Source organism: Lissotriton vulgaris, chromosome 12 (genome assembly GCF_964263255.1).
Source record: "Lissotriton vulgaris chromosome 12, aLisVul1.2, whole genome shotgun sequence".
Taxonomy (NCBI): domain Eukaryota; kingdom Metazoa; phylum Chordata; class Amphibia; order Caudata; family Salamandridae; genus Lissotriton; species Lissotriton vulgaris.
In genome coordinates this window covers 800,609,839-800,623,823 of record NC_141700.1, presented here as the reverse complement: position 1 = coordinate 800,623,823, position 13,985 = coordinate 800,609,839, and the positions used below count along the sequence as shown (strand labels likewise).

General features: G+C 41.8%; 1 protein-coding gene across 1 annotated transcript in view; it reads right to left on the bottom strand.

The window, feature by feature from the left end:
• Positions 1-3,129: 3,129 nt before the first annotated feature.
• PSMB6 (proteasome 20S subunit beta 6) overlaps positions 3,130-13,985 on the bottom strand; it is a 53,823-nt gene continuing 42,967 nt past the window's right edge. Inside the window, exons 4-6 of the mRNA XM_086946227.1 lie at positions 13,314-13,443; positions 11,114-11,258; positions 3,130-3,656 (exon numbers count right to left, since the gene is read on the bottom strand). Coding sequence (XP_086802353.1) covers positions 3,529-3,656; positions 11,114-11,258; positions 13,314-13,443 — 403 coding nt within the window. The 3' untranslated portion in view covers positions 3,130-3,528. The remainder of the gene's footprint in view (positions 3,657-11,113; positions 11,259-13,313; positions 13,444-13,985) is intronic.

Sequence of the window (13,985 nt, the reverse complement as noted above, 5' to 3'; positions counted from 1 at the left end):
TGGTCTATGGCCAGGTTCTGTTGGTGACAGTTGGGGCAGTTGGTGGCCACCATTTTAGGTGGTGCCAACTTTCCTGTCAGAACAGGCCTCTGGGCCTAAGGTAAAAGATTATGAGGGGGAGAGGGAACACCTATCCCCCTGGCCAACACCTATAAAAAGTCAGTAGACACAAAAATTAATAAGGGTATGAGGGGCAAAAAGGGGACAAAATAAATAAAAGTTAGGAGGGACTTCGCCAAAAAGTCAGACAGGTCTAACAACCTCGGATTGAAGAAAAAACTAGAAGGTAAAAAAAGTTCCAGATGGAAGGTGTTCCGATGGAGAACTGAGTTCAAACCCTCCAAAAAGCGGATTACTTTGAAGCAGATTCCCCTGAGCTCCAGCATGTGCAGCAGTGAACTGCAATCTGGTGAAGTAGACCTTGGTTCCTTAAGATGAGCATGCTACGTAAGCTTGGTCAAAAAGTCAGGCAGTCGATGGGTCTTGAACTATTTTAAATATTCTGTGGAAACTTTACCACCAGGCAGCGTTTGGTAGTAGTGGACTAAGTAAATAATTGTCTTATTACACTTCGCCATACCTTCTGAGCAACAGGTATAAATGCGGGTTGAAGGTTCCTCCTAACCCAGCCTTGCATCCCACCGCATCATCTCAGAAGGGTAACTGCAATCGTCTGAACACCCAGTGGTCAGGGGTTGAGTCAGGGAGCTGGCTAGGTTAATCCTGGAAGCAAGGTCTCTGCAAAGCAGGATCTCTGGTAGAAGGAAGAGCAGCTCTTCTCAGGTTTCGATCTATGGTGTCAGACACTAAGAACTCTCAGCATTTTTGTAAGGAGAACCCAAACCTCTACAGTGCATCTTCATTTTCTTACTGAACAAACCATAAGCATTGCTTAAGCTAGCCCACAAATCCCTTTTCTCCCTGGTCTTCAGGCTCTTCCAGAAATGTAGGAAGCAAGAGGGTTTCCAAACCCTGGGTGAAGATCATTCCCGAAACCAGATTTTGGCAGCAGCAAGATTATCCTCCCCATTTGTAGCATCGGATGGAAGGAGTGGCCAAGAGCAGGACCATGCCAGATTCACAACTATAGGAAGGTGTAAGGGCATATATGATCTGCAAGGTTTAGAGGCCCATCTCCATCCAAGCCTCTAAGAGGAAATTAAGCTAGTGTGTCTTGAAAGGGCATATAACAACAAGGGGAAAATGAGGTAAGTGGGTAAGACGTATGATATATATATATATTTTTTTATATAGCTGTTGTAACATTAATTAAGAAAGTTATCTGTGAAGTGATGAGGCACCAGAAAGTCCTTTCAAAAGCATGTCTGCAGGACAGGTATATTTAGCAAACATCTCTTCCAAGCAGGATCCCTTCAGAAAAGAGGTCAGATAAGGGCGATGCTACTAACCGAAAAACTGAAAGCATGTGAAAAAACAACTTTGCAGCACCAGCGAAGTAACACAATGGCCTACTTTCTCTGTGTTGCGATATGCGCACAGCTACTCCAAGGAGTGTCCCAGCACAAAAGCAGCAAGGTCGGAAATAAAAAGACTTAGGCCTGCACTAAAAAGATGTACGTTTCTTTTTAAGCAAAGCTGTATCACTCAAGGTCCGCAGCTCGAGCAGAAGCCGATTCCATGCCGTCGAACCCAGATATGCTTAAAGTATTCTGCCTGCTCTTTCTCGCTGAGCCCCAGGGATCTCTGCCAGACATCCATTGGCAGAGTCTCAGCTGCCTTGTAGGGTTATGAAAGCTGAAACTGTTTCTAAGGTGGGATGGCCCCCTTTTGATATAGAGCATCATGGACCAATGCAAGAGCCTTAAATGTCCCTGATGGGAAACCAATGGGGTGAACGCAGATATGGTAAAATATGTGCTTGCATCAGTACATTTAACAAGAGCCGGACCGCCGCATTCTGGATCACTTGGAGTTTGTCCATTAGGTACTCTGGTAAGCCAAAGTGTAATGTACGAGTGTTACTATTAAAAGGAGGGGGGGGGGGTGTTACTTGCATTACAGGGTGGTTTTGGGGAGCACAAAAAAAGGATTCCAATAGGGGGGGAAAAAACAAAAAATAGTTTTGAGATGTTTTATAGAAGATGCTTCTGTGGTTGTACACACACCTTTGGCTGCAATGTCAGCAACCCTGATCTCCAAGTATTAATTTTTTTAATTCTCTTGCCCATATCTCTATTTTGCTCTGCCTTCACTCTGTTCACCTCCTCAGAACAATATAATTACCTTTTCCATGGCCACTACTGAATCTTTACTCCCACTGCTTCCTCAGTCTTACTTCTAATGTATTCCCATCAATCGTAACTCCTACCGCAATCTTAAAGCGAGTTAAATTACAGTCAATTAAAAGTTCTTATTTTAACCCTACCCCTAATTTAAGATTATAAACTACTTCATCTAACCCCATTTGAAATGTATTCTAAAAATATTTGTATTCAAAACCTAATGTCATTATAACACATTAATTTCAATTGTATTCAACTATTTTAGTACCAAGTGTAAAAGGCAGATTTATTTATAATTACATAAAATGAACGTAATATAGAACATTACTCTATTGGAACCTGGAAGTAATGCTAATCAATTATATTATTTCAATGAATTACTACCAATTCAGGTTTACAGTAATTACATATTTTAACCCTCATACTAAGTTAAACATAACTCAAAGGTAACCCAAAGTTGCTGTCAAAGTAAACGCGAGAAAGTAAATATCAGATGGAAAAAAATGCAGTCAAAGTAAAGCGGGTGAAGTAAAAGTGACAGAATTATTATTATTTTTTTTTTCAAAGATGAAAACCTTTTAGTGTGGTCCTCCTACCATGAAAACACCATCTATTTGGCGGCTTTAAGAATCCTGTTTTTTTCCATTTTTTCCTAACCCATATCAGTCATGACGAGCACAGCCCCTTTGTTCTTAGAGAGGCGGCACAAGACCAACAAAAAGGGTCCTCTGGGGATACCCAGTTTTGTATCCACATCAGCACATTCTACAGATTTTAATATAGCTGACAAAGCGCGGAACTGAGATTAGCTGGTAAGTGTGACTTAACTACAACTGGTAGCAAAGTGCAGCTACAAGCAATGATAACTTATTTGTTTATACAGCACTTCATTCCACAATTTTGGATTTCTCTACGTCAGGAAGTAGCCAAACTGTGATAGGACTGGGGAGTGTGGAAAGAGATGGTGAAGGTCAGAGGTCAAATGAAATACTGAAAAGGAAGAGAGCCGTACAACCAATCAATCCCTCGAATTGCAGCCCAGCCGCTGCCCTACAGCACCCTCTCCAGAGCAGGCTTCATTCTAAAGTACTTCAGGGCAACTACAAAAAAGTGGCATAGCAGATTGTTCTGAAACACAATGGATACAGTTCTAGTGTCAAGTGTATTTATTTTAACACATCAAAATATCAAAATAAGGAACTCAAAAGATGGATGCAGATGGTCCAGCTGCACCACAGCAACAGCCAACATGGAACAAATTTGGAAAGCTAGGGGAGACAGTCTCTCAATCAATATTGAAACGAGGCAAATCGTTGCCAAGGATGACTTTGCGTTCGACTCCCGCTTCTGTAATCGCAGCCAAACGAATCACGCCACCACTGGAGCCATCTCGTTCCATTGCCAAAGCAACAGCTGCAAGAAAAATCAGACAAAACAGCTTGAACGGAAGCTTTGCACAAGCCTGCAAATCAATCCTAGTATCAGCCAATAGATAGATCTCCCTGGCATCAGCCAAGGTAGGGTAACTATAATTCCCAACAATTCATGTAACACTAGGAATCAAATGCATCACTACTTGAGATACACACAGAGCACATATTTATTAAAGAAACATCCACAAAAAAATCAGAGTGCAGACATGGATCTTGTTTTGAGTAAAATTAACCAGAAGTATTTAGAGCACACAGCTGCTCTGCTAAAGAACTATGATGAACAAAATAGCCGCTAACACGGACTCAAACAACTATCAGCGCAATATACCAATTACAGGTTTGCATTTACATAGCGCTTGCTACCCCCAGCGGGGTGCTGAAATGTTTTTTCAGTGAGTAGCACGCTACTCCGTAACCCATAAAGGATTAGTGTTGAAAAGGAGTATAGTGAAATATGAAATTAATTTGAATGGTGGATAGTCTTATTTGGATTGAAAAAGCTAGTGGAGGGATAAGAAGGGAAGGAGTACGATCTTTGTTGTTGTTTTAGACCTCATAGCAGTAGGAGGAGGCTTGGGATAAGTAAAAAGGGAGAGTTGGGGGGGTAAAAGGGAGGTGGAGGAGTCTGAGTGAGGTTTTAGAAAGGCTTGTTTTGGGAACCAGAATACTAAAAGGAGGGGTGGAGTAGGAAGTCTCTAAAGAGTTATTTTGGGGATCATATGAGTGGTATGGGGGTTTGGGATGAAAGAGTGGCGGTAATGGATATACGTATAGAGGTATAGAGTGAGAAATAGGGTAATGCATTGGAAATAGTAGAAAGAGGTTTGAGATGAGTCTGAGTTAGTTGAGCTTGAGAATATATTGAGCGGCATAGGGTGAAAAATAGGGTAGTGCATTGGCTATGCTGAATTAGAAGAAATGCACTAAATGCATAGATCCAAAAGTAATAAAGATGTAGCTCCATAAGAACATGGACAGTATATAGACGCATGAAAGAAGTTGAAAAAATAACAGCACTGATATTTGGTTATGTTACCGTAGAGACTCAAATACCAGACGCAAGTGCTGTTTGTGGTAAAAGTGCCTAAATAACCGCAGACAGTGGAACTTGTTATCAGGATCTGCGCCATTGAGTTTCTTCAAAAATTCAAGGTCTTTTAAGCCAGTTTTTTGCATTAGTTTATTATTCCTATGTGAGAATCTTTGCAGACAGATACATCGATTAAACCCCCCCTCACCCCACCTGAGCCCCAGTGACATTTCGGTTATAATCTTGACAAAGAGGTTAAAAGGGGGGGCCTATCACCTATCCAAAGAAGGATAGCTTGATACACGGGCTATATTTGTATAAACAATCTTCCATAACAATAAAAAAAAGTATTTGACAACCGAAAAACATGATCTTTGGTTTTGAAACATTAATTATCAAATAGTTTAGTTTGTTGTAGTCTTCAAGTCTCATTAGGTGGTGTATGATAGGTTATTTACTCACTCCACCCAGTTTCGCTGCTAGCACACCTGTATGTTCTAATAATTGAGGGAGAACCACTAAAGAAATGGTGAACAGAAGTGGTACCAGTGTCCAACCAGGTTTTAAACCATTTGCAGTACTTTTTGAAGGGGAGAGTTCCCTTCCATTAAAGAACTTTACTTGCACCCAGGTGCATGTGTACAGTTCTATCAAGAAATGCAATATTGTATGGTCAATTCCCAGTTATTGACATATGCACATTAGCACTTCCCGTCTTCTTTCTCGAAAGCTGAGCAGTAATCAACACAGCAGACAACTAGCACGGGTAGCAATAGGTTTCATCCCATGATATTGTCTGTAGTGAAACAGTTGGTAGAATAAAGTCTCAGGGAAAACTTGAAAAAAAAAAAACTTTCTTCGTGTGCATTCAGAAAGTATTGTTGGTACAGATTTAGCAAAGAGATTGCCATAAAAAATTAGTGATCCATATAGACAATTTTTAGGGTCTGCCATGTTTATGCGGTGGTTCTAGGGTGGACACTTTCCAGGAGGAGGGTATAACCGCAAGGGTCTATATATTAGTTTAAAGATAGTTAGTATGCTATTCAACCATGTGGGGTTGTCCGTGAGGAAAGCAAATGGAATACTGTTCGAACACAGAGTCCTTGACAAGTGACTTCACTTAACCTTGCTTTCAGAAAGGTTAGGTTGGATAACACAAGTTGGCGGTGCCCAGTTAATTGTGCGATTAGTAGAGTAGATGTTTGGTGTGAAAAGGAATGTTAGACGTGTAGCTATTAACACTACAGTTCAGTGCTGTGACTATTAACAGCCAACTGAGCCTCGAGTCTTTTATGCTGTGTTCAGATGCTATCTGATTTCAGTCCTATAATGTTAAGTGCTTGTTGACTATAACCGTCTTAATTTTTTTACGCTCCAATATCAAAATGAAGATATTGGTAACTTTGGAAGAGACTTCCGTTGCAGACTTATTTGACCCACGGCCAACCTGCCAAAATTGCTGTCACACTCTTCACGAAACCGATTTACAAATTGGTCATAAAATACTTAAAAAGAGTTCTTCAAACTTTGAGAGGCATGTCGAAGAAAAGTTTTGGAATCATTAAATTGCGGGTGTATGTTAAATTACAAGTGTACAGAAGTCACATGGCTAGATAAACCCACATTTTGACAAAAGGCTGGAGTATTGGGTTTGCTTTTTCTGCAGAAAATAATTTCTAATTGGGAACAGTCATGAAACTGGGACACGTAAGAAGGTATGGTTTGAAATCCTGCTGCCGCCATGTGAGAAATAGGGCAACTGGGGCAATAATTACCCTTTAAGCGGTGGAAGCCCAGCTAAGTGTATGGTTGAAAATATCACTTTGTGGCACATTGATGAGTGTAATTAAATCATAGTAGGGACATAAATTAGTGATCATCTAGTGAACCAAATGTTTGAGAACTAGTTTCATGTTTAGGTCAATTAACATGGTCGCCCCCAGTTATTATTAAAGAATTTAAGTGTTTGATATCCCAGAAAACAGACTTTAAAGCAGACTTACTTCTAATAGCTGCTGGGGGGAAAAGAAACATTAATAATTAACAATTTTCTGAGCGGACAGGTGGCTATGCAGGGTCTCAAGCATGACAGGAAGCATACATTTGGTTTCCATAATACCCAAGGTAGAAAGAACCAGGGTGAGGCGACCGCCGCTAGCTCGGTCACTGGAGACCTTTGAAGCTAAGTTTTGTATGTGACAAAAGGTCTTAAAAGGGAAGTGAAGTCCGCTTCCAGGATTCTTGTAGACAGATAACAGAACAAGAATATGCATGGAGTTCTCTTCACCCAATTTTAGTTGCTTATCTACACGATCCCGTTGCCAGTCGGATTCCTGCACTGGCTGAGCTCTGGTTAGTGAGGACTAGGATGTAGACTTCTTTGTAAAGTAAGAACTCTTGGTCCCTTCTAGTTAAAACTATTTCCACTGTGGCTTGAAAAAAAAGGTGTGCGGTTTGATGGTGCAGGATGAAGTTGAGCTTTTCGTCTTAAAATAGAAGGCCAATTTGATTTAGGGATCCCATTTCTTAACAGTTTCTGGGGCTTAAAAAGTCGGATAGTTTTTCTCAGATTTCATTTGCTCATGTAATATCAGGTCGAAAGCACCATTCTAGCCATTTTTTTTAATGAAAAAGCAGGGAAAAGATCCAATACGTTATGATTTCAGAGAAAAACTTTATGCAGTTTGTGCGGGGCGAGTCAAGTACCCCGATTCAAACAACGGATCCATGATGAGGAGGCGGGTGCTACTTTGGACAGAACATTTATGATGGAAAAGAAAGTGATCCACCAGTTATCAGTTCTTCATAGGAATCTCCAAATATTTCATAAGCTTTCGTGGTCCCAGGGCATGTTCAAAAACGCTAAACAAAAGTCACTGATAAGCTTTGACAAGGAGCATTATGGGTAGGTTTCAAGTGACAAAGCAATGTGTTGGAGGTACACTGTGGTTACAATTTAAAACCTACCATGCACCAAAGTGTAGCAGTAAGTCTCATTCTCACTAACAGAGCACCAACACACAAGCATTGGCAATGCCAATAGGTCTGATTTTAAAGGAATGCTTTATGGTAACAGGAAGCATCAAAAGTAGATAGCATGGCAATGGATATATGTCTGTGTGGAAGCAATTTACTTTAGAATAATATTGGTGTAGGTTAAAAGGTCAAGTGACAGCTGCACTGGCAAACCAGACCTAAAATCCATGTAGGTTAAGGGCTGGCTTCTTACCATCTGTGCTGCTGCCAGAATAAACCCTATAATTTATCCACGACATTTTAATAGCATTACAATGTCATGCATATGCCCCTCAAAGTTCATGCTCCGGCAGCTAGATAAACAAATGTGGGGAGGGCAAGCACCTTTTTGTGGAAGCACAAATTCTGCCAATCAAAACATGCACTCCCAGCTTCCAACATGTGGGCGTAGCTAAGCTCCTCTAATGAGGTTCTCACATAATTGTCTGGCAGCCGCTGTGCTGTCAAAGCAGCCCCTCAAGACTGAATCTCTCATGAGCCACACATCTGCAGGTGGAGATGCAAATACAGCAGGGAAAGCTATGGACTGGTCATGTTTTTGGAGGCAGAATCCACCCCTGTGTGAAACCCACACATCCTGTAGTTATTCAAGAATCTTTCAAACAAAGGTGACCACAACAAAAACATCTAGTCAAGTCTGTCAAACAATGTGAGGGACCCAGTTGTAAAATACAAAAACACAAAAACCAATGGCTCCTACATTGGATGAAGGGAAAAAAGGATCCCATGTCTAACAGAATGTGTTTATTTTCCAAACTTCGCAATCCTGTATCCAATTTAACCTTTCAAATGTTTCTCTTGCTCGGGTATGCAAGACTAATAGCTAAAAACAACTAAACAGATGTACAGTATACCATAGAAATGATCTATGTCGAGTACGAATCCCCAGTCAATAGTAGGTATTTTGAGAAAGCACATAAAATGTTAAAACGCTATCTAACAGATTATCAAGGAACTTCGCATACATACAGTAAGTTAAACAAGCATTGGACCTTCTAAGTATCTAGTTATGCAGCACAATATTCTAGGTGCAACAACACCTGCTGCATGACTAAACACTGTAAAGGTCCCAAAGGCGAGGCCTATTGGCTATGCCAATGCTGGCTTATTTTAAGAGGGAGAGTGCCTGCACTTCTCAAGAGAGATGTCATACTTTTAATTGGAGAGTAACTGCACTGCTCAGAAACGAGCAGGTACTTTGGTACAGGGTAAGATCCTCCTGCGATTTCACCAGTCGGATTACATAACGGGTAAAAATCAGTCCCTATATGCCCGCACGACGGGTAGGGAAAAAGTTGGCCAGTTAATAATAAGGCATCCGTGGTATGCGCTTCGCCTAACCTGAAATTAGGACCTTTGTTGGACCGCATACGATTACCAATGTTGAATTTGTTATTTCTAAATAACTTAAGTGCGCTTGATATTTGTGTGTCACAAGTTTGATGTCAAACGAAAATGTGTATATTTATTTGGTAATTGGTATATTGCTCGTAGTGCGTGGGTCTCCGGGCTCAGACACGTAGTAATAAAAAAACACAAGTATAAAGAATGATGGCCTATGGATGCCCTCCCTGAAAGTGCGAACACTCCTCCCAACTGAGGGTGATAAGTGATAACCCCTGGAATAAAATGATAACATTTAAATTACCGTCTATAAACTTCGGAAAACAAATACTTGTACTGCCTTCTGATCTGCACCTCTAGGTCTGTGCCCAGACAAGCAGTACATTAATTAGGCTGTCAGAGTAATGGAATGAGGTTGCTCTACTTGAAAAATCTCTGGCGCACGCATTCCAGTTGAACACGTCAGAAAAGCCGCTCTTTGACCTGTCAAGTTGCAGAGTTCTGGTCAAGACTTAAGTACGCATGGCATGACCTGAGTGAGGGGACTGTTTTTATGAGGTGTTCAGACCATCGTCAGACATGGACTGCACAAGCCCTCTACTACTTTTTGTAAAGAGTCATCTGAAGGCAGAGAAGTCAGGACGGACTGCAATGGCAGCAGCACACAACGCGCAGACAGGACTAGGAACGCGTGAGCACAGCTTGATAGTCAATCATAAATTACTGATTGCTATTTTCACACAGTAACGCATGGAGTATGAACAAAAGTGGTAATACATTTTTTTTTTTTAAAGTATAGTCATCTGCGGGCATGGAGCTTTGCGGCATATTCAAAGTTGTTTGGCGGTAACACCCAGACAGCAAAACAGACAAGTAACAGAAACATAAAGCTAGCAAAATTGTTCCAGCATACATATGTCCGAAGTTGAAAAAAAGAAAACCGGAATAAAATCCTAAAAACAAGAATCCAATTTTTTTTTTTACAAATTTGATCGGACATTGTTTTCCAGCCTTTTGGCTTTGCCAGTGCGTAGCATTGGCCGAGCAGCTGTGAAAGTGACACAGCTGCGAAAGTGAAAGTGATCGCGATCGCATGGCGGCTGCGCGCATGAACGCAAGCTTGAGGCCACCAAAAGCCTGTGGTGGTATTTTCGAAAGCCACTTACAAAATGTCTCTCAGAGCAGTGCATGCGCTGGCTCAGAGAGACCTAAAAAGATCTTACTTATTAAATCGGTATACACCACAGTTTCAGAGGTATCAGTCTTTACTAGGTGCACGGCAACCTCAAGTTTCCGTGTATTTCAGCACCTGCAACATCCATTTTACCCTCAGTATGGCATATATCACTCAAAAGAACAAGAAGTGTTTCCCACCCGCTACCCCGTTTGACCAACTGTAGCACAATATAGTGTGACCATATGGAAAGGCCTAATGAAAGGTATAGCATTTCAAATGTAGAATGCCAACGCTAAACTTAAAAGTACAATACTCTCGTCAACACTGGCTACATTGTATCTAGTTACGGGTCACTTGAGTAGGCATTTTCAGGTTAGAAAGGTTTTGGTCAGTCTTGCGTGGGTGGTACCCAAGAAAAAAGCCCTGTGGCTATGACCTACTTGGTAACGTAAAATGTTACATAATTATGTTCAGCAGTTTTTACTACAGCTATGACTAAAAAATTAATGAAACCCAAAATGAAATAGGCTTATATCCGACAACTCCCCACCCCCAAACTTTCTCACTGATTAAGGCATCTGCAACCAGTTTGGCTAAATGTGCGTATTGTGAGCACATTTTCGTGCACTTTTAAGAGGTATGAAAGAATTGTAACTGAATTTATGTTATGTTATTTTATTTTGTATAGCGCGCAGATGCCGCAACCAAGAGGCGTCCCGGCGCTTTAGGAGATGGTGGAATTTACAGTCTGCATGTATCATAAATCACTTCTGAACTTCGCCCCAATGTGCATAACAGTAAAAAAAAAAAACACTAATAACATGGCAGGGAGAGAATGAAAACTCACCGTTGGCAGTAAACTTCAAGCACTCTTCTTTTGTCATTCCTGCCTTGTAAGAGGAGTCCACAAAACCATAGATGTAGGAACTACCGGAGCCACCAATGGAAAAGGGTTGACGCACCATCATTCCACCCATGGGAACACTATAAACCTGCGAACAGAAAAGACAACTGGCTCACGTTTGGACCAACAGATATTTAAGGCAGTACCTACAGAAGACTTGCTTCAGTTCAGGCATGGAATACCTACATTTAGGAGTTTGTAGCAGTTTATTTGGTCACATTATTAATTCCTGTAAGAACCACGATCTAAAAGCAGCAGTTAGCATATCGCGTAGCTGCATGTACAGACTGGATTTCTATATGTTAAACACTACGAGCTCACACAAAGCCAACGCCTACAAAGAGACCGGATTCCCCCAGCTCTGTTGTATTGAAAAGCCCCCCACATATTGTTAACTCCTGGATAACCCAGGAAATTTTCCTGGACAACCTCAAGATTGGACATATCCTGTCCCAGCAGAATGCCTACAATAGATCCAGCCGAACATGCCAACTTACTATAACCCACCTCCCATTTGTTGGGAAAAAAAAAATTGAGAAGGCAGCAGGCATCCACCTACAAAGCACAAAATCAAGAATAATCTACTTCAAGACTATTAATCCAGGTTTAGAATACACTGCAGTGTTGAAACAGCCAAGGTCCATGTAGTCAGTGACGCCCCTTCCTCATTACCAAAAAACAACTTTCTGGTCCTGTTCGACCTCTCAGCAGCTTTCAACATAGTCAACCGTTCAGCAATAATCATCTACACCCTGAAAGTTTGCATGGGCGCTGCCGGCACTGTCCTGCAATGGTTGTTCCCATCCTACCCCAGTAACAGAGAACAACTTGTTCACATAAGAACAACCAATCTCCCCAGTCAGCTGCGGCATCCCCATGGATCATCCTCCTTTATATGGAATAACTGGGAGCCTTCCCTGCAGAAAACTTCAAGCTCCACCAGTATATTGATGAGAACTATTTCAAAATCCCCTCAGCCAATGACCGGATCAAAGCCTGCTCCACATACGTCCAAACCTGGATGTCAAACTACGGGATGTAAAACCCCACAAAGACACCATCACTTTTGTTTACCAACAATGCGAAACATTTTCTGATTCACTCACGACTCTCCAACTTAAACCGAATAGGCTTCACACCCCAACTGACACCAACAGGCTGGATAACAGATTCACCCTGGACTAGAATCGCTCTTATAGAACACATTGCCATAAAGACTAAAACAGACTGGTTCCAACTCACTCCCTTAAAAAAGTGGAGAATGTTCTCCCAAGCGAATGACAGTTCAAGTCCTAGTCCTCTCCAACCTATATAGAGGCAACACCCCAAACAAAGGAATCTCAGTGGCAGCCCTCACTTCCCAGAAAGGGTTCCTTCACGTAGAAGCAAGGCTCATCAAGGGGCCGGAAAAAAAACCAATACAACTAGATTGCCCTCACACCAAATACCTACACTGAATCCACTGGCAAAGCCGGATCAACTTTAAGATCAGCTGCATCACGTAAAAGGCCCTCGACTCCAAGACTCCTGTATGTAGCTAACACATTAACAATATCTGGAAGTCATTAGAAACTAAACACTGCAGGAAGGAAAAACGAGGCCACCTCACTCTATGCCCCCATGATATTGAGCAACATACCCCCAATATCAGAAAAGCACCAACCCTCCTATAACAACTGGAACACTCGCCTCTTCAACGAGCCCTACAAATTCACTAGCACTGCCTCCTCCATCCGTCCCACCCACCAGCTCATGTATCCCAATGGGGGTTTGCACCCGTACAGTGCTCCGCTGCTAGCCCACTAAGTTCGTGCTATGGAAATACCGAAACATTATTCCAGGATTATTGTGAAATGTGTAATTGAACAGAACATTGAGGCCAGGAAGCAGATATTAAGAGTGCAGAAACTAAAAGCCAAGCCTATAATGGAATAAGAATTATGCAGAGATTTAGATAATGTGGTGGATACCAGCCGATTTGGCAGGATTTTAATGAAATGTATGGATTTTACTGGGATTCCACAACAACAGAATAACGTTTTTTGATTATTGCAAGCACCTAAATTCGATGTTTTTTTTGTTGTTTTTTTTAACGCCTGAAAAGGACTCCCCCCCATTGACAGGGCTCGGTGACTGCTCTTACCTGGCCTCCTTTCCTGGAGTCCCAGCCAGCTACGAGAATCCCTGCCATGAGCTCCTCCCGGTACCTGTAGCACATCTCCTTGAAGAGGTTGGCAGCGGTGTGCACCAAAGGTGGCTCGCCGAGCTCAATGCTAACAGGCAATAGAGAACAGGACAGTCATTAGTAGATAAAGACACATCAATAGGTCCTTCCCAGAGGGACAGAAACTTTACACATTAACGCGAGCGCGAGTATATGGAAAGACGGAACTTGTGATAAGGATTTTACAGGGCTTGACCCTTATAAACATGTACAATGTTACTGGTTGAACTACAAGTACAGAGTTCCCATTAATAGTTTTTAGTTAGCATTTTAAAACTGGACTATTACAGCAATAATGAAATCTATGGTACACAGAACTGCCTAACCAGAGCACTGCAAGAACATTCCTGTTGGATCTAGAGGGAGTCACCAGACTGAGGGATCCAAAAGAGCTGGAGGCAGAAGCCTCCTCTCTGAGATCGGAGTACTCTCTCATTAACCAGATTACTGCACAATGGTACAACAGGTATGGTAAGAGCGCAGAAATGCCAAGTGTGGAGGGCAGCTTAAACGAACAGGCAGGCCATACATCTTCCTAAAGCCAGACTAGTCAGCCATCATTAGGCACTCTGCACTTTTCATAGCACAGCA